Source organism: Clupea harengus, chromosome 8, assembly GCF_900700415.2.
Source record: "Clupea harengus chromosome 8, Ch_v2.0.2, whole genome shotgun sequence".
NCBI lineage: Eukaryota > Metazoa > Chordata > Actinopteri > Clupeiformes > Clupeidae > Clupea > Clupea harengus.
Window position 1 is genome coordinate 12,207,929 of NC_045159.1, and position 23,365 is coordinate 12,231,293.

The 23,365-nt window shown below is 41.8% G+C and overlaps 1 protein-coding gene across 33 annotated transcripts in view; it reads left to right on the top strand.

The window, feature by feature from the left end:
• Positions 1-23,365, top strand: part of LOC105905983 (protocadherin beta-16-like) — a 218,609-nt gene that overhangs the window by 181,399 nt on the left and 13,845 nt on the right. For 2 of the 33 annotated variants that reach the window (XM_031571856.2, XM_042708465.1), the window contains exon 1: positions 166-2,902. The exons of 22 other annotated variants lie outside the window; for them this stretch is intronic. In XM_031571856.2, the coding sequence (XP_031427716.1) occupies positions 455-2,902 (2,448 nt within the window). In that variant the 5' untranslated portion in view covers positions 166-454. 9 more of the 33 variants (XM_031571855.2, XM_031571882.2, XM_031571857.2 and 6 more) reach the window with 5 other exon arrangements.

Consider the following 23,365-nt stretch of genomic DNA (forward strand, 5'->3'; position numbering starts at 1 on the left):
GTTGATATGATTCAATGAGTTTATCATATCTTGGCCTTAATAATATTTTGCCACATTAATATAACATAAGTTAAGTCTACTGTATAACTGAATGAATGTGATATCGATGCATTCATACACACTTTGATATCTCATAAGCCTTAAAGACAGCTAATGTTTACTGTTCCTTTAAGTTGTCTCTTGTTAACCATTGGACCAGGCTGTGCTGAGCTCTGCACCAATAGCGTGCAGGATTGTACAAAGAGATCCACTCCCTCCCCCATTTGGTAGTGTACTGCTCGGTAGCTCTTCCAGTGTTCATATGTGTGTGAGAGGAGACAGTGCGTAATTAAGGGTGGAATAATGTATATGCTTACAGTCCGGATCCATCGCAAGATGTATTTTTCTCACAGTGGCAAGGTTTTCGACGTGCTGAAGAGAAATTGATGGAAGTCACTGCCTTAAAACCGGAGAAATGAGACAATGCAGGGGCTTCGGAGCTTGGGAATGGTGGGGGACGTGGACATATTGTTTCCTTCTTTGGTGGAATATTGGTACAGCGCAAATTCGTTACACGATCCCAGAGGAACTGAAGGAGGGCTCTGTTGTTGGCAATGTTGCCAAAGACATCGGCTTGGACGCGTCTGAGTTAATCAATCGTAAGTTACGTATAGCGTCTGAATCAGGCAAATCGTACTTTAATGTTGATTTAGCGAAGGGCGAGTTAATAGTCAATGAAAGAATAGATAGAGAGAAGCTTTGCGGACAACGCGCAGCTTGCATCTTACCTTTGCAGATTGTCATAGAAAACCCATTACAGCTGCATCGTTTAGAGATAGAGATACAGGATATAAATGACAATGCACCGCATTTTAATTTACAAGACAGTCTACTGAAAATAGCTGAATCCATCCCAGTTGGAGCACGATTTCCTTTAGAGAGCGCGAGTGACCCAGACGTCGGGAGCAATAGTTTGCACACGTATAATCTAAACAAGAACGAATGTTTCCGCTTAAATGTAAAAACGTTTGAAGATGGCAGAATCGTTCCTGAATTAATAGTGGAAAAGGCTTTGGACAGAGAAAAACAACCTGTTCACCAGATAATATTAACTGCGTTGGATGGAGGGAAACCAGTAAAGTCAGGAACTACAATAATAAACGTACAGGTTCAAGATAGCAATGATAACGAACCCAAGTTTGGACAAACAACATATAAAGCAACTGTAAAGGAAAATGCAGTCATAGGAAACAAAGTGGTTACCATAAAGGCGACAGATTTAGATGAGGGTCCCAATGGAGATGTCCAGTACTTTTTTGGTGCACATACTTCAGATTTAGTAAAAAACGTATTTTCCGTGAATTCTAATTCGGGTGAAATTACAGTAATAGGTCAAATAGACTATGAGGAAACTAAAGTGTATAGGTTTGATGTAACAGCAAAAGACAAAGGAACTCCGGAACTGGACGGCCATTCATCTGTTCAAGTTACTATTTTAGATGAGAATGACAATGCACCCGAAATTTCATTGACATCACCACCGAGCTCTCTCACAGAAGATGCTCCTATTGGTACTGTGGTGGCCTTGATAAATGTGAAAGATCCCGATTCGGCGGATAATGGAAAAGTCCAAGTTAACGTCGCATCGGGTAGTCCATTTAAACTAAAACCGTCTTTTGAGAACCATTATTCTTTGGTCACGGATGCAGTTTTAGACCGTGAAACGTATCCGGAGTATAATGTGCACGTGGGTGCCTACGATTCTGGGTCACCATCGCTGAAAACGAATACAGTTATAAAAGTGAAAATACTTGATATTAATGACAATGCTCCTTCATTTTCACAGTCGTCCTATAGTGTTTATATCAAAGAAAACAATGCGGCTGGAATGTCTTTATTCTCTGTTAGTGCAACTGATATTGATCAGGATAAAAATGCTAAGGTCGTGTATTCTATTAAGGGCTCTAAATTTCAAGAAATACCAATTTCATCTTATTTCTACATAAATTCCGAGAATGGTACACTTTACAGCATGAATTCTTTTGACTACGAAAAGTTAAAATTTTTCCAAATTATTGTTCAAGCTAAAGATCTGGGCTCTCCGCCCCTCAGTAGCAATACTACAGTTCATGTTTTCATTATGGATCAAAACGACAATGTCCCCGCTGTCATTTACCCCTCCGCGGTCATGGGTTCAGTCTCTCATCAGAGGATGCCCCGGTCTGCTAAAACGGGGCACCTCGTTACCAAGGTAACAGCTGTGGATGCTGACTCGGGTCACAACGCCTGGATTTCCTATAGACTCGCGGAAGCTACAGACTCGTCTTTGTTCGCTGTGAATCTTTATACTGGAGAGGTGAGGACTAAACGCTCTGTTTCAGAGCAGGATGACTCCTCTCAGAGACTGCTTATTGAGATCAAGGACAATGGAGAGCCAGTCCAGTCCACCACAGTTACAGTGGATATACTGATAGAGGACGGACTACACGAGCCCACCTCAGACCTCAGACAGAAATCAACAGACAAAGATAAGAAAAACAGTAAAATCACCTTCTACTTGATTCTGTCGCTAGCCTCAGTGTCTGTCTTGTCTCTATTGACGTTTTTCATACTTCTAATTAAATGCGCTAGGGACAGCCGAGGCAATGGGAGCTGCTGCATTAGCAGAGATTCTGACGGATACAAGAATCCCAACAGAAATCTACAGATCCAGCTGAACACTGACGGGCCTATTAAGTATGTGGAGGTTCTGGGAGGGGACATGATGTCTCAGAGTCAGTCGTTTGGTTCCTATCTGTCTCCAGTGTCAGAATTCAGTGACTTAACTTTCGTCAAGCCCAGCAGCACACTAGACTTTAAGGACACGTTACGTGGGCTCGATGCATCATTACCCGACAGTGCATGGACGTTCGAGTGTCAACAGGTGAGAAAAAAAAACAATTATTTAAAACACAATGCTCCCTATACAACTATTTGTTGAAATATTAGGACTGCTCCGAATCTATACACTAGTGAACACTTCTAGGACATTGCCATCTATGTTGTGGGGAGGGGAAGTTTGTATAGCCTACTTGTCTGTCTCGCTGAAATGCATTCAGCTTTAATTCTTGAATATACTTCACTACTGTTGTATCTGTTTGTTAGTATGTACATGCATAGAGGCATACATGCATATGGACATGTGTGAATGCATGTGAGAATATCAGTGCGGCTGTGATAGCTCATGGTGGTTTTATACTAGTGACGCCTACATGCGTTTAGGAATCAGAGTAGCTCTACAGCCATGGGATTTCACATTCAGCACCAAGAGCACGGACAGCAACGCGCACGTTCTGAAACTGTGCTTACACTGAAAAAAGGGGTGCTAACAGTATCCTCATTTAGTTCAACGTTTGCCTTTTATTGACTGTTGGTGTTTGTACAGACAGTCACAGACCTCATTCTGAATTAAAATGTTACAATGGATAAGAATCACGTTTGTATTCATGATTCATTTGGATATCAGTTGCCTTATTAAGAACCACAAAGGCAATCTGAGGCAAGCCATTTGAGTTCACAGCAGGCAATACTGTGCCTTTAAAATATACCCTGCTGCTCATTGGATTAGAATGAGAAAACCTCCCATCCAATAGCATGAGCGACTGCACAAAGAGATCCACTCCCTGGCTCCTGCACAGCTCCGTAGCTTTTGCACCGATCAGAGGTTTACGAGACGATGCTGTGCTCACACAGACAAGGATGGTATAGCGATTGCTTTCTGGATTTCCAAATATACATGGCATGAGTGCTGTTTGTGTTACTGTTACTGTTAGTATGTGGATGGCAGAAACACGTTTATTAATGGAGATGTTGACACAACCTTCGGCAAAATGAAACACTTCAAGCGTATTGGTGGATGTACACGGTGGACATTATGCATATTTCTTATCGTTCTTTTGTGGAATACAGCTGATTCTCAGATTCGTTACACCATTCCGGAGGAGTTAAAAGAGGGTTCTGTCGTTGGAAATATTGCAAAGGACCTTGGCCTGGAAGTATCTGTAATATCTGATCGAAAATTACGGATTGCGTCTGAATCCAGTAAACAATACTTTACCGTGGACCTGGCGAAGGGTGAGCTAGTTGTTAATGACAGGATAGACAGAGAGACGTTATGTGGACAGAATGCTGCTTGCTTGTTACCATTACAAATAGTTATTGAAAACCCATTACAACAACATCGCATAGAGGTTGAAATTCAAGACATAAACGATAATGCTCCGCATTTTCATAAAAAAGAAATTCAGCTAAAAATATCAGAATCTATCGCTCCCGGAGCACGATTTCCATTGGAGAATGCAGAAGATTCAGATGTTGGTAGCAATAGCTTGCACTCGTACACTCTAAATAACAATGATTTTTTTCGTCTGAATGTAAAAACACTTAAAGATGGAAGAAAGGTGCCTGAATTGATAGTAGAAAAATCCCTGGACAGAGAGAAACAAGCCACTTACAGGTTAATCTTAAAGGCTTTAGATGGAGGGAATCCGGTGAAGTCAGGCACGGCTTTAATACAGGTAAATGTCCAAGATATCAATGATAATGAACCGAAATTTGGCCAACCATTGTATAAAGCAACTGTACAGGAGAGTGCTAGAATTGGACAAAGCGTGCTTTCTATAATGGCCACTGACTTAGATGAAGGTCCTAATGGAGAAGTCGAGTATTTTTTCGGCGAGCACACCTCAGATTCAGTTAAAGAGGCGTTTGGTGTAAACTCTCAAACTGGGGAAGTAACAGTAATTGGGCATCTAGATTATGAAGACGTTAAAATATACACGTTTGATGTTAGCGCTAAAGACAAAGGGCACCCAGAATTAGAAGGGCATTCTTCGGTTCAAATAGATATTTTTGACGAGAATGATAATGAACCTGAAATAAAATTAACATCACTACCAAGTCCAGTCAGCGAAAACGCCACTATCGGAACTGCCGTGGCCTTGATAAATGTTAAAGACTTGGATTCAGGAGACAATGGAAAAGTTAAACTGAGCGTTGCTTCAGGTTATCCATTTAAGTTAAAACCCTCTTTTGATGATCATTATTCTTTAGTGACTGATTCGGTCTTGGATCGTGAAGTTAATTCAGAATATGATGTAAAAATAATTGCCACTGACTTGGGATCACCCCCATTAACAACAAGCAAATCTATTATCGTTAGAGTACTTGACATCAATGACAACCCTCCCGTTTTTACGCATGCATCCTATGATGTATATGTAAGGGAAAACAACCCAGCAGGGGCGTCCTTGTTCTCTGTGTCCGCCACAGACAAAGACCAGGATAAGAACTCCATGCTAACGTATTCTATAGCAGACACGAAGTTTCAGGATATACCGGCCTCTAGCTATTTTTACATAAATGCTGAGAATGGCACAATTTACAGCATGAATTCATTTGATTACGAGAAACTTAAATTATTTCAAATTATTGTACAAGCCAAAGACCAGGGTTCTCCATCTCTTGTCAGCAACTCTACAGTAAATGTTTTTATTCTGGATCAGAACGACAATGTCCCTACAGTCATTTACCCCTCCGCGATTATGGGTTCAGTCTCTCATCAGAGGATGCCCCGGTCTGCAAAAACGGGTCACCTCGTCACCAAGGTAACAGCTGTGGACGCTGACTCGGGCCACAACGCTTGGATTTCCTATAGACTCGCGGAAGCGACAGATTCGTCTTTGTTCGCTGTGAATCTTTATACTGGAGAGGTGAGGACTAAACGCTCTGTTTCAGAGCAGGATGACTCCTCTCAGAGACTGCTTATAGAGATCAAGGACAATGGAGAGACAGTCCAGTCCACCACAGTCACAGTGGATATACTGATAGAGGACGGACTACACGAACCCATCTCAGACTTCAAACAGAAAGCGACTGAAAAAGACAAGAAAAACAGTAAAATCACGTTTTACTTGATCCTTTCGTTAGCCTCAGTGTCTGTGTTGTCTCTGTTAACGTTTTTCATCTTACTAATTAAGTGCGCTAGGGACAGTAGAGACAATGGGAGCTGCTGCATTAGCAGAGATTCTGACGGATACAAGAATCCCAACAGAAACCTACAGATCCAGCTGAACACTGACGGGCCTATTAAGTATGTGGAGGTTCTGGGAGGAGACATGATGTCTCAGAGTCAGTCGTTTGGGTCCTATCTGTCTCCAATGTCAGAATTCAGTGACTTAACTTTCGTCAAGCCCAGCAGCACACTAGACTTTAAGGACACGTTGCGTGGGCTTGATGCGTCATTACCTGACAGTGCATGGACGTTCGAGTGTCAACAGGTGAGAAAAAAAAACAATTATTTTTAAACACAATACTCCCTATACAACTATTTGTTGAAATATTAGTACTGCTCCGAATCTATACACTAGTGAACACTTCCAGAACATTGCCATCTATGTTGTGGGGAGGGGAAGTTTGTATAGCCTGTGTGTCTCGGTGAAATGCATTCAGCTTTAATTCTTGACTATACTTCACTACTGTTGTATCTGTTTGTTAGTATGTACATGCATAGAGGCATACACGCATATGGACATGTGACAATATCAGTGCAGCTGTGATAGCTCATGGTAGTTCTATAGTGACACCTACAGGCGTTTAGAAATCAGAGCAACTGTACAGCCATGGGCTTTCACATTCAGCACTAAGAACACGGACAGCAACGCGCACGTTCTGAACTGTGCTTTCACTGAAAAGGGGTGCTAACAGTATCCTCATTTAGTTCAACATTTTCCTTTTATTGACTGTTGGTGTTTACAGACATAGTCACAGACCTCATTCTGAGTAAAATATATACAATGGATAAAAATCAAATTTGTATTCATGATATAGTCTGATGTTAGTTGCCTTATTAAGAACCACAAAGGCAATCTGAGGCAAGCCCTTTGAGTTCACAGCAGGCTATACTGTGCCTTTAAAATATATCCCACTGCTCATTGGATTAGACTGAGAAAACCTTTCATCCAATAGCATGAGCGACTGCACAAAGAGATCCACTCCCTGACTCCTGCACAGCTCCGTAGCTTTTGCACCGATCAGAGGTTTACGAGACGATGCTGTGCTCACACAGACAAGGATGGTAGCGATTGCTTTCTGGATTTCCAAATGTACATGGCATGAGTGCTGTTTGTGTTACTGTTAGTATGTGGATGGCAGAAACACGTTTATTAATGGATATGTCGACACTACCTTCGGAAAAATGAAACACTTCAAGCGTATTGGTGGATGTACACGGTGGACATTATGCATATTTCTTATCGTTCTTTTGTGGAATACAGCTGATTCTCAGATTCGCTACACCATTCCGGAGGAGTTAAAAGAGGGTTCTGTCGTTGGAAATATTGCAAAGGACCTGGGCCTGGAAGTATCTGTAATATCTGATCGAAAATTACGGATTGCGTCTGAATCCAGTAAACAATACTTTAGCGTGGACCTGGCGAAGGGTGAGCTAGTTGTTAATGACAGGATAGACAGAGAGACGTTATGTGGACAGAATGCTGCTTGCTTGTTACCATTACAAATAGTTATTGAAAACCCATTACAACAACATCGCATAGAGGTTGAAATTCAAGACATAAACGATAATGCTCCGCATTTTCATAAAAAAGAAATACAGTTAAAAATATATGAATCTATCGCTCCCGGAGCACGATTTCCATTAGAGAATGCAGAAGACCCTGATGTTGGTAGCAATAGTTTGCACTCGTACACTCTAAATAACAATGATTTTTTTCGTCTGAATGTAAAAACACTTAAAGATGGAAGAAAGGTGCCTGAATTGATAGTAGAAAAATCCCTGGACAGAGAGAAACAAGCCACTTACAGGTTAATCTTAAAGGCTTTAGATGCAGGGAATCCGGTGAAGTCAGGCACGGCTTTAATACAGGTAAATGTCCAAGATGTCAATGATAATGAACCGAAATTTGGCCAACCATTGTATAAAGCAACTGTACAGGAGAGTGCTAGAATTGGACAAAGCGTGCTTTCTATAATGGCCACTGATTTCGATGAAGGTCCTAATGGAGAAGTCGAGTATTTTTTCGGCGAGCACACCTCCGATTCAGTTAGAGAGGCGTTTGGTGTAAACTCTCAAACTGGGGAAGTAACAGTAATTGGGAATCTAGATTATGAGGACGTTAAAATATACACGTTTGATGTTAGCGCTAAAGACAAAGGGCACCCTGAATTAGAAGGGCATTCTTTGGTTCAAATAGATATTGTCGACGAGAATGATAATGAACCTGAAATAAAATTAACATCACTACCAAGTCCAGTCAGTGAAAACGCCACTATCGGAACTGCCGTGGCCTTGATAAATGTTAAAGACTTGGATTCAGGAGACAATGGAAAAGTTAAACTGAGCGTTGCTTCAGGTTATCCATTTAAGTTAAAACCCTCTTTTGATGATCATTATTCTTTAGTGACTGATTCGGTCTTGGATCGTGAAGTTAATTCAGAATATGATGTAAAAATAATTGCAACGGACTTGGGCTCACCCCCATTAACAACAAGCAAATCTATTATCGTTAAAATACTTGATATCAATGACAACCCTCCCGTTTTTACGCACGCATCCTATGATGTATATGTAAGGGAAAACAACCCAGCAGGGGCGTCCTTGTTCTCTGTGTCCGCCACAGACAAAGACGAGGATAAGAACTCCATGCTAATGTATTCTATAGCAGACACGAAGTTTCAAGATATCCCGGCTTCTAGCTATTTTTACATAAATGCTGAGAATGGCACAATTTACAGCATGAATTCATTTGATTACGAGAAATATAAACTATTCCAAATTATTGTACAAGCCAAAGACCAGGGTTCTCCATCTCTTGTCAGCAACTCTACAGTAAATGTTTTTATTCTGGATCAGAACGACAATGTCCCAACAGTCATTTACCCCTCCTCGATTATGGGTTCAGTCTCTCATCAGAGGATGCCCCGGTCTGCAAAAACGGGTCACCTCGTTACCAAGGTAACAGCTGTGGACGCTGACTCGGGCCACAACGCCTGGATTTCCTATAGACTCGCGGAAGCTACAGACTTGTCTCTGTTCGCTGTGAATCTTTATACTGGAGAGGTGAGGACTAAACGCTCTGTTTCAGAGCAGGATGACTCCTCTCAGAGACTGCTTATAGAGATCAAGGATAATGGAGAGACAGTCCAGTCCACCACAGTCACAGTGGATATACTGATAGAGGACGGACTACACGAACCCATCTCAGACTTCAAACAGAAAGCGACGGAAAAAGACAAGAAAAACAGTAAAATCACGTTCTACTTGATTCTTTCGTTAGCCTCGGTGTCTGTGTTGTCTCTGTTAACGTTTTTCATCTTACTTATTAAATGCGCTAGGGACGGTAGAGACGATGGGAGCTGCTGCATTAGCAGAGATTCTGACGGATACAAGAATCCCAACAGAAACCTACAGATCCAGCTGAACACTGACGGACCTATTAAGTATGTGGAGGTTCTGGGAGGAGACATGATGTCTCAGAGTCAGTCGTTTGGGTCCTATCTGTCTCCAGTGTCAGAATTCAGTGACTTAACTTTCGTCAAGCCCAGCAGCACACTAGACTTTAAGGACACATTGCGTGGGCTTGATGCATCTTTACCAGACAGTGCATGGACGTTTGAAAGTCAACAGGTGAGACAAGCCCATTGTTGAAAATGTCTTTCTCCATTTAAAATTATTTGTTTATATATTAGGACTGCCTCGTTTTAAATGGTCTTAATCTTGCCTACGTTGTGTTGTTGTTGTTGTTGCTTTTTAAGCTGACAACTACATACACTTAAACTATATACTAAGAAATTGTTTTGTATGACATCACCATATATACATACAGTTGTGAAGTTATGGGGTGAAGGAGAAGACGTTTGTACACTTTTGTCCTTTAAAATATTTTCAGCTTTAATTCTTCCCTATTCTTCACTACTGTTGTTTGTATTTATTAATATGTACATTCATACAAGACCACATGCATTTATATGTCTGTGAAATGAATGCATTTGATGATAGGTTACCAATGTTGCAGTGGTAGCGCACGGTAGTAATAGTGACACCTTCAGGCGTTTAGCAATCAGAGCAGCTCTAACACGATGGGGTTCATGTTTCAGCACTAAGAAACGGACAGCGACAGGCAGACAGAAAGAAACGAACCTCATACAAACATGTGAGAATGGTTAGGCATTGAATGTGTGTTCATGATTCCCTCTAATAGTAGTTGCGTTATTATCAACGACTAAGGCCAAATGGCTTTGAGTTCATAATAGGGAGTACTGTGCCTTTAAAATATATCCAGCTGCTCATTGGATTAGACTCAATAAACCTGTCGTCCAATAGCATACGAGAGTGTACAAAGAGATCCACTCCCTGGCTCTTGCACAGCGTTGTAACTCTTGCACCGATCAGAGGTTTACGCGACGAGGCTGTGCTCACATTGACGAGGATGGTAGCAATCACTTTGTGGATTTCCAAATATACATGGTATGAGTGCTATTGTTGTTACTGGTAGTATGCGGATGGGGGAAACACGTCTATTGATGGAGAAATCCACACTACAGTCGGAGAAATGAACCACTTCAAGCGTATTCGAGAATGCCCGTGGTGGACGATAGGCATATGTCTTATCGTTCTTTTGTGGAATACAGCTGAGTCACAGATTCGCTACACCATTCCGGAGGAGTTAAAAGAGGGTTCTGTTGTTGGAAATATTGCAAAGGACCTGGGCCTGGAGATTTCGGCGATATCTGACCGAAGATTACGGATTGCGTCTGTGTCAAGTAAACAGTATTTTACAGTGGACCTGGCGAAGGGTGAGCTTGTTGTTAACGACAGAATAGACAGAGAGACACTATGTGGGCAGAACACGGCTTGTTTGTTACCATTACAAATCGTTATTGAAAACCCATTGCAGCAACATCGCGTAGACGTTGAAATACAGGATATAAATGATAATGCTCCTCATTTTCATAAAAAGGAAATACAGTTAAAACTAGCAGAATCAATCGCCCCCGGATCACGATTTCCATTGGATAGTGCAGACGACCCAGATGTTGGTAGCAATAGCTTACATTCGTACACTTTGAACAGTAATAATTATTTTCGTCTAAATGTAAAAACCCTGAAAGATGGAAGAATGGTGCCAGAACTGATTCTAGAGAAATCTCTAGACAGAGAAAAACAAGCCATTTACAAGTTAATTTTAAAGGCTATAGATGGAGGGAATCCGGTGAAGTCAGGCACGGCTTTCATACAGGTAAATGTCCAAGATATCAATGACAATGGACCCAAATTCGACCAAACACTGTACAAAGCAACTGTAAAGGAGAATGCTGTAATTGGACAAAGTGTACTTTCTATAACGGCCACTGACTTAGATGAAGGGCCTAATGGAGAAGTCGAGTATTTTTTCGGCGAGCATACTTCAGATTCTGTGAAAGAGGCATTTGGTGTGAATTCTGAAACGGGGGAAGTAACAGTTATTGGTCATCTAGATTATGAAGACGTTAAAATATATACATTTGATCTTAGCGCAAAAGACAAAGGCCAGCCAGAACTAGAAGGGCATTCGTCTGTCCAAATTGATATTCTTGATGAAAATGACAATAAACCTGAAATACAGTTAACATCATTACCTAGTCCAGTCAGCGAAAACGCTACTATTGGAACTGCTGTGGCATTGATCAACGTGATAGACTTGGATTCAGGAGACAATGGAAAAGTTAAACTGAGTGTTGCTCCAGGTTATCCATTTAAATTAAAACCCTCTTTCGATGATCATTATTCTTTAGTGACAGATTCTTTACTGGACCGTGAAGTTAAATCAGAGTATGGTGTACAAATAATCGCCTCTGATTTCGGCTCGCCTCCACTAACAACAAGCAAATCAGTTAACGTAAAAATACTTGATATCAATGACAACCCTCCCGTTTTTACGCATGCATCCTATGATGTATATGTAAGGGAAAACAACCCAGCAGGGGCGTCCTTGTTCTCTGTGTCCGCCACAGACAAAGACCAGGATAAGAACTCCGTGCTAACGTATTCTATAGCAGACACGATTTTTCAAGATATCCCGGCTTCTAGCTATTTTTACATAAATGCTGAGAATGGCACAATTTACAGCATGAATTCATTTGATTACGAGAAATATAAATTATACCAAATTATTGTACAAGCCAAAGACCAGGGCTCTCCATCTCTTAGTAGCAACTCTACTGTTCACGTTTTTATTCTTGATCAGAACGACAATGTCCCTACAGTCATTTACCCCTCCGCGATTATGGGTTCAGTCTCTCATCAGAGGTTGCCACGGTCTGCAAAAACGGGGCACCTCGTTACCAAGGTAACAGCTGTGGACGCTGACTCGGGCCACAACGCTTGGATTTCCTATAGACTCGCGGAAGCTACAGATTCGTCTTTGTTCGCTGTGAATCTTTATACTGGAGAGGTGAGGACTAAACGCTCTGTTTCAGAGCAGGATGACTCCTCTCAGAGACTGCTTATAGAGATCAAGGACAATGGAGAGACAGTCCAGTCCACCACAGTTACAGTGGATATACTGATAGAGGACGGACTACACGAACCCATCTCAGACTTCAAACAGAAAGCGACTGAAAAAGACAAGAAAAACAGTAAAATCACGTTCTACTTGATCCTTTCGTTAGCCTCAGTGTCTGTGTTGTCTCTATTAACGTTTTTCATCTTACTAATTAAGTGCGCTAGGGACAGCAGAGGCAATGGGAGCTGCTGTATTACAGATGATTCTGACGGATACAAGAATCCCAACAGAAACCTACAGATCCAGCTGAACACTGACGGGCCTATTAAGTATGTGGAGGTTCTGGGGGGAGACATGATGTCTCAGAGTCAGTCCTTTGGGTCTTATCTGTCTCCAATGTCAGAATTCAGTGACTTAACTTTCGTGAAACCCAGCAGCACACTAGACTTTAAGGACACGTTACGTGGGCTTGATGCATCTTTACCAGACAGTGCATGGACGTTCGAATGTCAACAGGTGAGACTTGAGAAATTGATTAATAATCATATGCCTTCACACTTTTGTACATGCCATTCTCTGTTACCCACAACAGTGCATAGCTTTTTGGGGGCTACTTAGGTACAGTCGATGGTGTGCACCTCAGTATTTAGATCTGAAACATAATGTTTACATTAGTTATATATACATATATATATATTTCCGCAGAGCTTGAATTCGAGTAAAATTTAAACATGTGTCGTTGTACATGGCCTCCATTGACATTTTGTACGTGTGCATTAGACTAGTTCTTTTCTTTTAAAAAAAAACTTCCATCACGGTACAAGTCTTAGTTGCTATGACTCTGTAATACAATTGATGCATGATGTACTTTTTTTTGTACACTCACTTACTCACACACAGAGAGCAGAGAGAGAGAGAGAGAGAGAGAGAGAGAGATAGAGAGAGGGCGAGAGAGAAGGCCAGTGAGTAATACATGGTAATCAAAATGTTAATTTCTGGGTAAAATCGTAATCATCTGTAAAGCATCACAAGCCCTAAACACGCCCCAACAGCAGCCGATATGTTTCAAATTCAATTCAACGTCTGTTTGTGTGATTCATGTAGCTCGTCTAATGGACTACCCTGTAGAATAACACAGTTAGGCTAATATCTGTAAGTATAAAGTAAACTATAAAATACGTTTCATACTAAAAAGCTTGAAAGAACATTTATATTAATATATATAAGTGTATAGCCATAGCCTATAGCGTCTACAGAAAAAAATCAGTGTGAGCTCCTTTTCATAACTACCCAGTGGAATGTTCATATCCCAGCTGTGACTTTAAGAGCAATCATGCCTTCCATTGGATTAGACCTGACTGAGTGTTGAGCCAATAGCGTGTGAGACTGTACAAAGAGATCTACTCCCTCCCCTTGCTGAGCTTTGTATCCAATCCGTTCTGTTGTCAGAGCTAAACTCAGTGACAATGAGCGCACAGTGGTAGCACAAATTATGGTCTTCCACACAAACCGATCGGTTTTCCAAAAGGAATGGCACCCTGAGCAGGTGCACGATGATTTTTGGATATAAGATGAAGACAGATCTAAGTATAAGACTATAACATCGGAGAAATGAAACATCTCTGGCGTATTGGGGCTTGGGTAGGGCGGGCATTGTGGATATTGCCTTTGGTTCTTTTGTGGAATACCGTAGAAGCGCAGATCCGCTACACCATTCCAGAGGAGTTAAATGAGGGTTCTGTTGTTGGAAATATCGCCAAGGACCTGAGTTTGGACGTCCATGACCTTGCGAATCGTAAACTACGGATAGCATCAGAATCCGGTAACCGTTATTTCACTGTGGATTTGGCAAAGGGTGAGCTGCTGGTCAATGAGAGAATAGACAGGGAGACTCTTTGTGGACAAAATGCTGATTGTCTCCTGCCGTTGCAGGTTGTCATAGAGAATCCTTTGCAGCTACATCGCATTGAGATAAATATACAAGACATAAATGACAACGCTCCAGAATTCCACACCAAAGAAAGCGTATTAAAAATCGCTGAATCTATTACACCAGGTAAGAGATTCTCTCTAGAAAGTGCGGAAGACTCGGATGTTGGTAGTAACACCTTACAGTCATATTCTCTCTCCGAAAACGACTGTTTTCGACTAAACGTTGAGACTTTAAAAGATGGTAGAAAAGTGCCAGAATTAATTGTTGACAAAGCGTTGGACAGGGAAAAGAAATCCACGCATAACCTTGTACTAACTGCTATAGATGGGGGCAGTCCGTCAAAAACAGGAACCACTCAGATACAAGTGGACGTTGAGGATAACAACGACAACGAACCCAAATTCGAACTAAGCTCATATAAAGCATCTGTACTGGAGAGCGCTGCGATTGGCTTCATCGTCCTGACATTAAAAGCCACAGATTTAGACGATGGGGTAAATGGAGAAATAGCGTATTATTTTGGTGCGCACACATCAGATGCTGTGAAAAATGTATTTGAAATCAGTGTTGACACGGGAGAAATTACAGTGATTGGAAAGTTAGACTACGAGGAGAGGAAATCTTACACGTTTGATGTTAGTGCTAAAGACAAAGGGCATCCTCAGCTCCAGGGTGATTCCTCGGTCCATATAGATATTTTAGATGAGAATGATAACGCCCCGGATATCATATTGACGTCCTTGCCAACTCCGGTGAAGGAAAATGCTCCAATTGGAACTGTTGTTGCTCTCATTAACGTAAAAGATTTAGATTCTAACGCTAATGGCAAAGTCAGTCTAAGTTTACCCACAAAATGCCCTTTTAAATTAAACTCGTCCTTCGATAACCATTATTCTTTAATCACCAATTCACTCTTAGACAGAGAAAACAATCCAGAGTGGAGTGTAGAGATGTTGGCCTCTGACTCAGGCTCGCCTTCACTCACTACAAGGAAAACTATTAAAGTGAAAGTCCTTGACATAAATGATAATCCCCCCTTTTTTTCTCAGTCTTCCTATGACGTTTATATCAAAGAAAACAACCCAGCAGGCGTTTCATTGGCCTCTGTGGTTGCATCTGACATAGATCAAGATAAAAACGCAATGATTACCTATTCTATTAAAGACTCGAAATTTCAAAATATCCCAGTTACGTCCTACTTTTATATCCATAGTGAGAACGGAACGATCTATAGCATGAATTCATTTGATTTTGAGAAAATAAAATTATTCCGAATCATAGTTCAAGCTAACGACCAGGGCTCTCCGTCTCTTAGCAGCAATGTTACTGTTAATGTTTTTATTCTGGATCAGAACGACAATGTCCCTACAGTCATTTACCCCTCCGCAATTATGGGTTCAGTCTCTCATCAGAGGATGCCCCGGTCTGCTAAAACGGGGCACCTCGTTACCAAGGTAACAGCTGTGGACGCTGACTCGGGCCACAACGCCTGGATTTCCTATAGACTCGCGGAAGCTACAGACTCATCTCTGTTCGCTGTGAATCTTTATACTGGAGAGGTGAGGACTAAACGCTCTGTTTCAGAGCAGGATGACTCCTCTCAGAGACTGCTTATAGAGATCAAGGACAATGGAGAGCCAGTCCAGTCCACCACAGTCACGGTGGATATACTGATAGAGGACGGACTCCACGAACCCATCTCAGACTTCAGACAGAAAGCGACTGAAAAAGAAAAGAAAAACAGTAAAATCACCTTCTATTTGATACTTTCGCTAGCCTCAGTGTCTGTCTTGTCTTTGGTAACGTTTTTCATCTTACTAATTAAGTGCGCTAGGGACAGTAGAGACAATGGGAGCTGCTGCATTAGCAGAGATTCTGACGGATACAAGAATCCCAACAGAAACCTACAAATTCAGCTGAACACAGACGGGCCTATTAAGTATGTGGAGGTTCTGGGAGGAGACATGATGTCACAGAGTCAGTCATTTGGGTCCTATTTGTCTCCAGTGTCAGAGTTCAGTGACTTAACTTTCGTAAAACCCAGCAGCACACTAGACTTTAAGGACACATTACGTGGGCTTGACGCTTCATTACCGGACAGTGCATGGACGTTCGAGTGTCAACAGGTAAGACGACAGTGTTGTCCGACTACAGTGTCTCGTTTAAGCATGATCACTTCGTTTGTATCAGTTCTGAAATGGTAAATGTAATGGAGAATTCTATTGTATTTCCTTTTTACCTTTTCAGTTTGTCATGACAGGTTGTCTCTTCAGAAAGACCTGCAGCATAAACTTTTTTTCACTCCGAAATCATATTGCATTTTGTCCATACTGGCTGTCGTTGTGGGTGTGCGTGCCTGTGTGTGAGTTGGTAATCTTGAGCGCGCCTGCGTGTTTGTATGTGCCCTTGTACGCGGATATGTATGCCGGTTGTTTCAGCACTTTTGTTGCGGACAGCGACACTACCGTTGCAGTGTTATTGTCCGGGCTGATTGTCAGTTCGTCGCTATTGTATGAAGACGTTGTCTCTGTAGCACAGAGATGATGCTCTTCAAACATGCTATAGTAATACAGTTCTTAATAATAGATTCGGATGAAACATCATGGAATATTATAGCCTTTATAGCATCTCTATATATGCCAAAACATTATGATAAAGCGAAAATAATTTTCACAGCATCATCCATTTTTTCATTGCATAAAATCACAGGAGTGCATGCCAACAAGCCATGCACAACGCATTAAAGCACAGTGCATAAAATGTCGCTATGACTTTAAGAGATGTCCTAATGTTCATTGGACTACAGTGCTGTGGGAGCTAATCCAATAGCATGTGAGACTGTACAGAGAGATCTACTCCCTTCCCCCGTTCTGCTTTGTATCCAATACAATGCTCAGAGCTGTGGTCGGAGAGGATGTGTACACACCGATAGAAAAATGCTTAGGCCTATATAAAGAAATGTATTCTTCTCAGTTCAAACATGAACTGTGTGCTCAGCATTGGGTTCTTTGATAAAAGATGAAGAAAAATCTCGACTGCGGACGATAACGTCAGAGAGATGAATCGCTCTTTGCACATTCGCGGGTGGAGTTGGCGGACGTTGTGGATTTTACCTTTTGTGTTCTTGTGGAATAACGTTCAATCCCAAATCCGCTACAGCATTCCAGAGGAGTTGAAGGAGGGATCTGTAGTGGGTAATATCGCAAAGGACCTCAGTCTGAATGTGGCTGATATTACAAACCGCAAATTACGGATAGCCTCTGAATCTGGTAACCATTATTTCACAGTGGACTTGGCCAAGGGTGAGTTGGTGGTCAATGAGAGAATAGACAGAGAGAACTTATGTGGACAAAGTGCTGTTTGTGTTTTGCCCTTGCGAGTCGTCGTTGAAAACCCTTTACAGCTGCACGGTATAGAGATAGACATCCAGGATATTAATGACAATGCGCCCGAGTTCCACGCGAAAGAAAGCGTACTCAAAATCGCCGAATCCATCACACCAGGAAAAAGATATATTCTAGAAAAGGCAAGCGATCCAGATGTAGGCATTAATAGCTTAAAGTCATATACATTAAGCAATAATGAATACTTCCGGTTAAATGTAAAGGCTCTGAAAGATGGCGTGAAAATCCCTGAACTGATTGTGGAAAAAGCTTTAGACAGAGAAACTAAATCTTCACACCGACTTGTGTTGACTGCTTTGGACGGGGGTAGTCCGCCAAAATCAGGTACAACGCTGGTACTGGTAACAGTACAGGACAATAATGACAATGAACCGAAATTTGAACTGGCGTCATACAAGGCGTCTGTGCAGGAAAACGCAGAACTTGGGCATGTTGTTATTGCATTAAAAGCTGATGACTTGGATGAGGGCCCAAATGGTGAAATAGAGTACTCGTTCCATGCACATACGCCTGATACCATTAAGCAGACATTTGGAATAAACCCAGAAACAGGTGAAATATCGGTGATTGCAGCTCTAGATTATGAAGTGTGTAAGTCATATACCTTTGACGTTATTGCTAAAGACAAAGGAACTCCGGAACTAGAGGGAAATTCAGCTATTCAGATTGATGTTATTGACGAAAACGACAACGCACCAGCAATCATATTAACATCTTTGCCCAGCCCTGTCGAAGAAAACGCACCTTTAGGCACGGTTGTAGCTCTGATTAATGTTAAAGACTTGGATTCTGAGGACAATGGCAAAATCGAACTGGTCGTATCCCCTGGATTTCCATTTACCTTGAAACCTTCTTTAGATAAACACTACTCTTTGGTCACTGCTGCACTGTTAGACCGCGAGGTAACTCCAGAGTACAATGTCGAAATCATTGCATCAGACTCGGGAATCCCGTCGTTGAAAACAAGTAAAATTATCAAAGTTGAAGTGCTGGATGTCAATGATAACCCACCAGTTTTCTCACAGTCTTCCTACAACGTGTTTCTAAGTGAAAATAATCATGCAGGGTCTTCTTTGTTCTCTGTAACTGCGACAGATAGAGACCAAAACATGAATGCAAAGTTAATATACTCTATTGTAGCCTCGAAATTTCAAGATATTCCAGCTTCGACTTACTTTTATATCAATTCGGAGAATGGAACAATCTATAGCATGAACTCATTTGACTACGAAAAACTAAAATTATTCAAAATCACAATTCAAGCTACAGATCAGGGTTCTCCACCTCTTAGCAGTAACGCCACCGTTCATGTATTTATTATGGATCAAAACGACAATGTCCCCGCTGTCATTTACCCCTCCGCAGTCATGGGCTCTGTGTCTCATCAGAGGATGCCCCGCTCTGCTAAAGCGGGGCACCTCGTTACCAAGGTAACAGCTGTGGACGCAGACTCGGGCCACAACGCCTGGATTTCCTATAGACTCACGGAAGCTACAGACTCATCTCTGTTCGCTGTGAATCTTTATACTGGAGAGGTGAGGACTAAACGCTCTGTTTCAGAGCAGGATGACTCCTCTCAGAGACTGCTTATAGAGATCAAGGACAATGGAGAGCCAATCCAGTCCACCACAGTCACAGTGGATATACTGATAGAGGACGGACTACACGAGCCCATCTCAGACTTCCGACAGAAAGCCACAGAAAAAGACAAGAAAAACAGTAAAATCACCTTCTACTTGATCCTTTCGCTAGCCTCAGTGTCTGTGTTGTCTCTGTTAACGTTTTTCATCTTACTAATTAAGTGCGCTAGGGACAGTAGAGACAATGGGAGCTGCTGCATTAGCAGAGATTCTGACGGATACAAGAATCCCAACAGAAACCTACAGATCCAGCTGAACACTGACGGGCCTATTAAGTATGTGGAGGTTCTGGGAGGAGACATGATGTCTCAGAGTCAGTCGTTTGGGTCCTATCTGTCTCCAGTGTCAGAATTCAGTGACTTAACTTTCGTCAAGCCCAGCAGCACACTAGACTTTAAGGACACGTTACGTGGCCTTGATGCGTCATTACCAGACAGTGCATGGACTTTTGAAAGCCAACAGGTGAGATCAGTATGTTTTTCGAGAGTTTATTCCTGTATGACTTTGTTTTTAGTAACTTTCAGGAAATTGTTCTACTTCCACTATACTCACAAGTTTGTTGTGGCCTAACTTCAATGGGGTGATGTTCATTACACACAATGTCATTAGGCTTCTACTGATTGATTATCTTTAAAGTCAAGAACATGATGATGCTACATTTAATTCCACTCCCTTTACTAGTTTCCTGGTTTGGGTGCAGTTATGGTGTAAATAGGATGTACCATATAGAAGTCTTCTGAAACTAATCAGGTATAGCAGCTCAGCTCTTAAAAGTAAAAAATGGCAGGACCTTTATTTCATCTTTGTTATCCGAAGATTTTCCATATGACCAAGCGAATCTCAATTTTCAACACTATTTGTATGGACAGCTACATGCGCTACTCCTGTGTTCAGCACGTTGTCCTTAAGCGCTGAAATCCTTGCCTACATACAAGTAGATATAGTGTAATTTTTGTGTGTGCTTATTCATTCATTTATTCGTTCATATGTATCGAGACTGTGAACTATAATTGAATGCTCTGTGTAATCATTTATGACGAGTTATGGGGAAGTTCGCACCTCTGTCTTTCCATTTCCCCCTGGCATAGACGTCCTACATGTTTCAAGTGCACTTCCTCTTTAAGAGGCTGTTTGTTTCCTATTGGTTTGGAGCTGCATTCAACTGCGACCAATAGCTGGTAGGACTGTACAAAGAGATCTACTCCCCCCCCCCCGCCCCCCCACACAGTTACGTGTTAACCTCTCAGGGATGAGTGTTGCATGAGAGGAGCTTATGCGCACACTTATAGAAAATGTCTACCGGTCTAAATGAGTGTTTTGGGCGATGTAATGCAATGTGCCTATTAGGCAGGATATAGAATCGACTAGTGTTTAGTTTGAAGGATCAATACATAAATGGGGAGTGCAACTGTTTTTTAGTGGAAATGAACTACTGCAGGAATAATCGTGTTTGGAGACTGCGGGCGCCTTGGCTTTTTTATTTTGTTGTTTGGTGGAATGCAGTTAATGCTCAAATCCGCTACACTATCCCGGAGGAATTAAAGGAGGGCTCCGTGGTTGGAAATATCGCCAAGGACCTTGGTTTGGAAGTCACAGATATTGCACATCGCCAGTTACAGATCACTGCAGAGACTGGAAAACAACAGTTCGATGTGGATTTGGTAAAGGGCGAGCTGATCGTGAACGACAGAATAGATAGGGAGTCTTTATGCGAAAAAAGCGTTACTTGTGTGTTGCCCTTGCAAGTTATAATTGAAAACCCGTTGGAACTGCACCGTGTGGAGATAGACATTCAAGACATAAATGACAACGATCCAAATTTTCACACTAAGGAGAGCGTATTACATATACCTGAATCAATTAGTCTACAGTCGCGTTTCTCTCTGGAGAGTGCTGAAGATCCTGACGTCGGCACCAATAGTATACGTTCGTACTCATTAAACAAGAATGAATATTTCCTATTGGATGTAAAACATGAACATGATAGAAAGGTTCCAGAATTGGTTTTACAAAAACTATTAGATAGGGAAAATCAGTCAGTTCATGACTTAGTTTTGTCAGCATTTGATGGGGGAAACCCAGTAAAATCTGGGACATCACTCATAAGAGTCATAGTACAAGATATTAATGACAACAGGCCAAAATTTGATCAGCCCTCGTACAAAGGATCTGTGCGAGAAAATGCTAACCTCGGCTACAGTATCATAACCTTGAGGGCAATGGACATAGATGAAGGTGTAAATGGAGAGGTGCAATACTTCTTTGGGCCACGTACCCCTGCATCGGTGAGAAAATCCTTTAGTATCAACGCTGACAGGGGGGAAGTAACGGTCATTGGCGAAATAGATCATGAGGCAAGTAAATCATTCACTTTCGATGTTACTGCTAAAGACAAAGGAACTCCAGCACTGCAGGGCCATACATCGGTTCAGATTGATATTCTTGATGAGAATGATAATGCGCCTGATGTAATATTAACTTCAGTGCCTAGGCCGGTGAATGAAAACGCCCCCATAGGAACTGTTGTTGCTTTGATAAACGTTAAAGACTTAGATTCTGGCGACAATGGCAAAGTGGATCTGAACGTGTCCCCTGGTTATCCATTTAAATTAAAAGCATCGTTCGATAACCATTACTCCTTGATAACAGATGCACTATTAGATCGAGAGGTAAATTCAGAATACAATGTAGAAATAGTTGCCAATGACAATGGCTTGCCTATGCTTAAAACAAGCAAATGTATCCCCGTCAAAATCCTTGATGTCAATGACAACATGCCAGTGTTCTCACAGCGTTATTATGACGTGTACGTTAAGGAAAATAACCCAGCAGGAGCATCATTATTTTCAGTGACGGCGGCCGACAGTGACCAAGATAAAAATGGAATGCTTGTTTATTCCATTCTAGATTCCAAATTTCGAGATACTCCAGTATCATCTTATTTTTATATAAATGCTGAAAATGGCACTATTTACAGTATGAACTCATTTGACTATGAGAAAGTAAAATTATTCCAAGTTATTGTTCAAGCGAGAGACCAGGGATCTCCCTGTCTTAGCAGTAACGCCACCGTTCATGTTTTTATTCTGGATCAAAACGACAATGTCCCCGCTGTCATTTACCCCTCCATGATCATGGGATCTGTGTCTCATCAGAGGATGCCCCGGTCTGCTAAAACGGGTCACCTCGTTACGAAGGTAACAGCTGTGGACGCTGACTCGGGCCACAACGCTTGGATTTCCTATAGACTCGCGGAAGCTACAGATTCGTCTTTGTTCGCTGTGAATCTTTATACTGGAGAGGTGAGGACTAAACGCTCTGTTTCAGAGCAGGATGACTCCTCTCAGAGACTGCTTATAGAGATCAAGGACAATGGAGAGTCAGTCCAGTCCACCACAGTCACAGTGGATATACTGATAGAGGACGGACTACACGAACCCAACTCAGACTTCAAACAGAAAGCGTCAGAAAAAGACAAGAGAAACAGTAAAATCACCTTCTATTTAATAATATCTTTAGCCTTAGTTTCTATGTTGTCCCTGTTAACGTTTTTCATTTTACTAATTAAGTGCGCTAGGGACAGCAGAGGCAATGGGAGCTGCTGTATTACAGATGATTCTGACGGATATAAGAATCCCAACAGAAACCTACAGATCCAGCTGAACACTGACGGGCCTATTAAGTATGTGGAGGTTCTGGGAGGAGACATGATGTCTCAGAGTCAGTCGTTTGGGTCCTATTTGTCTCCAATGTCAGAATTCAGTGACTTAACTTTCGTCAAGCCCAGCAGCACACTAGACTTTAAGGACACGTTGCGTGGGCTTGATGCATCTTTACCAGACAGCGCATGGACGTTTGAAAGTCAACAGG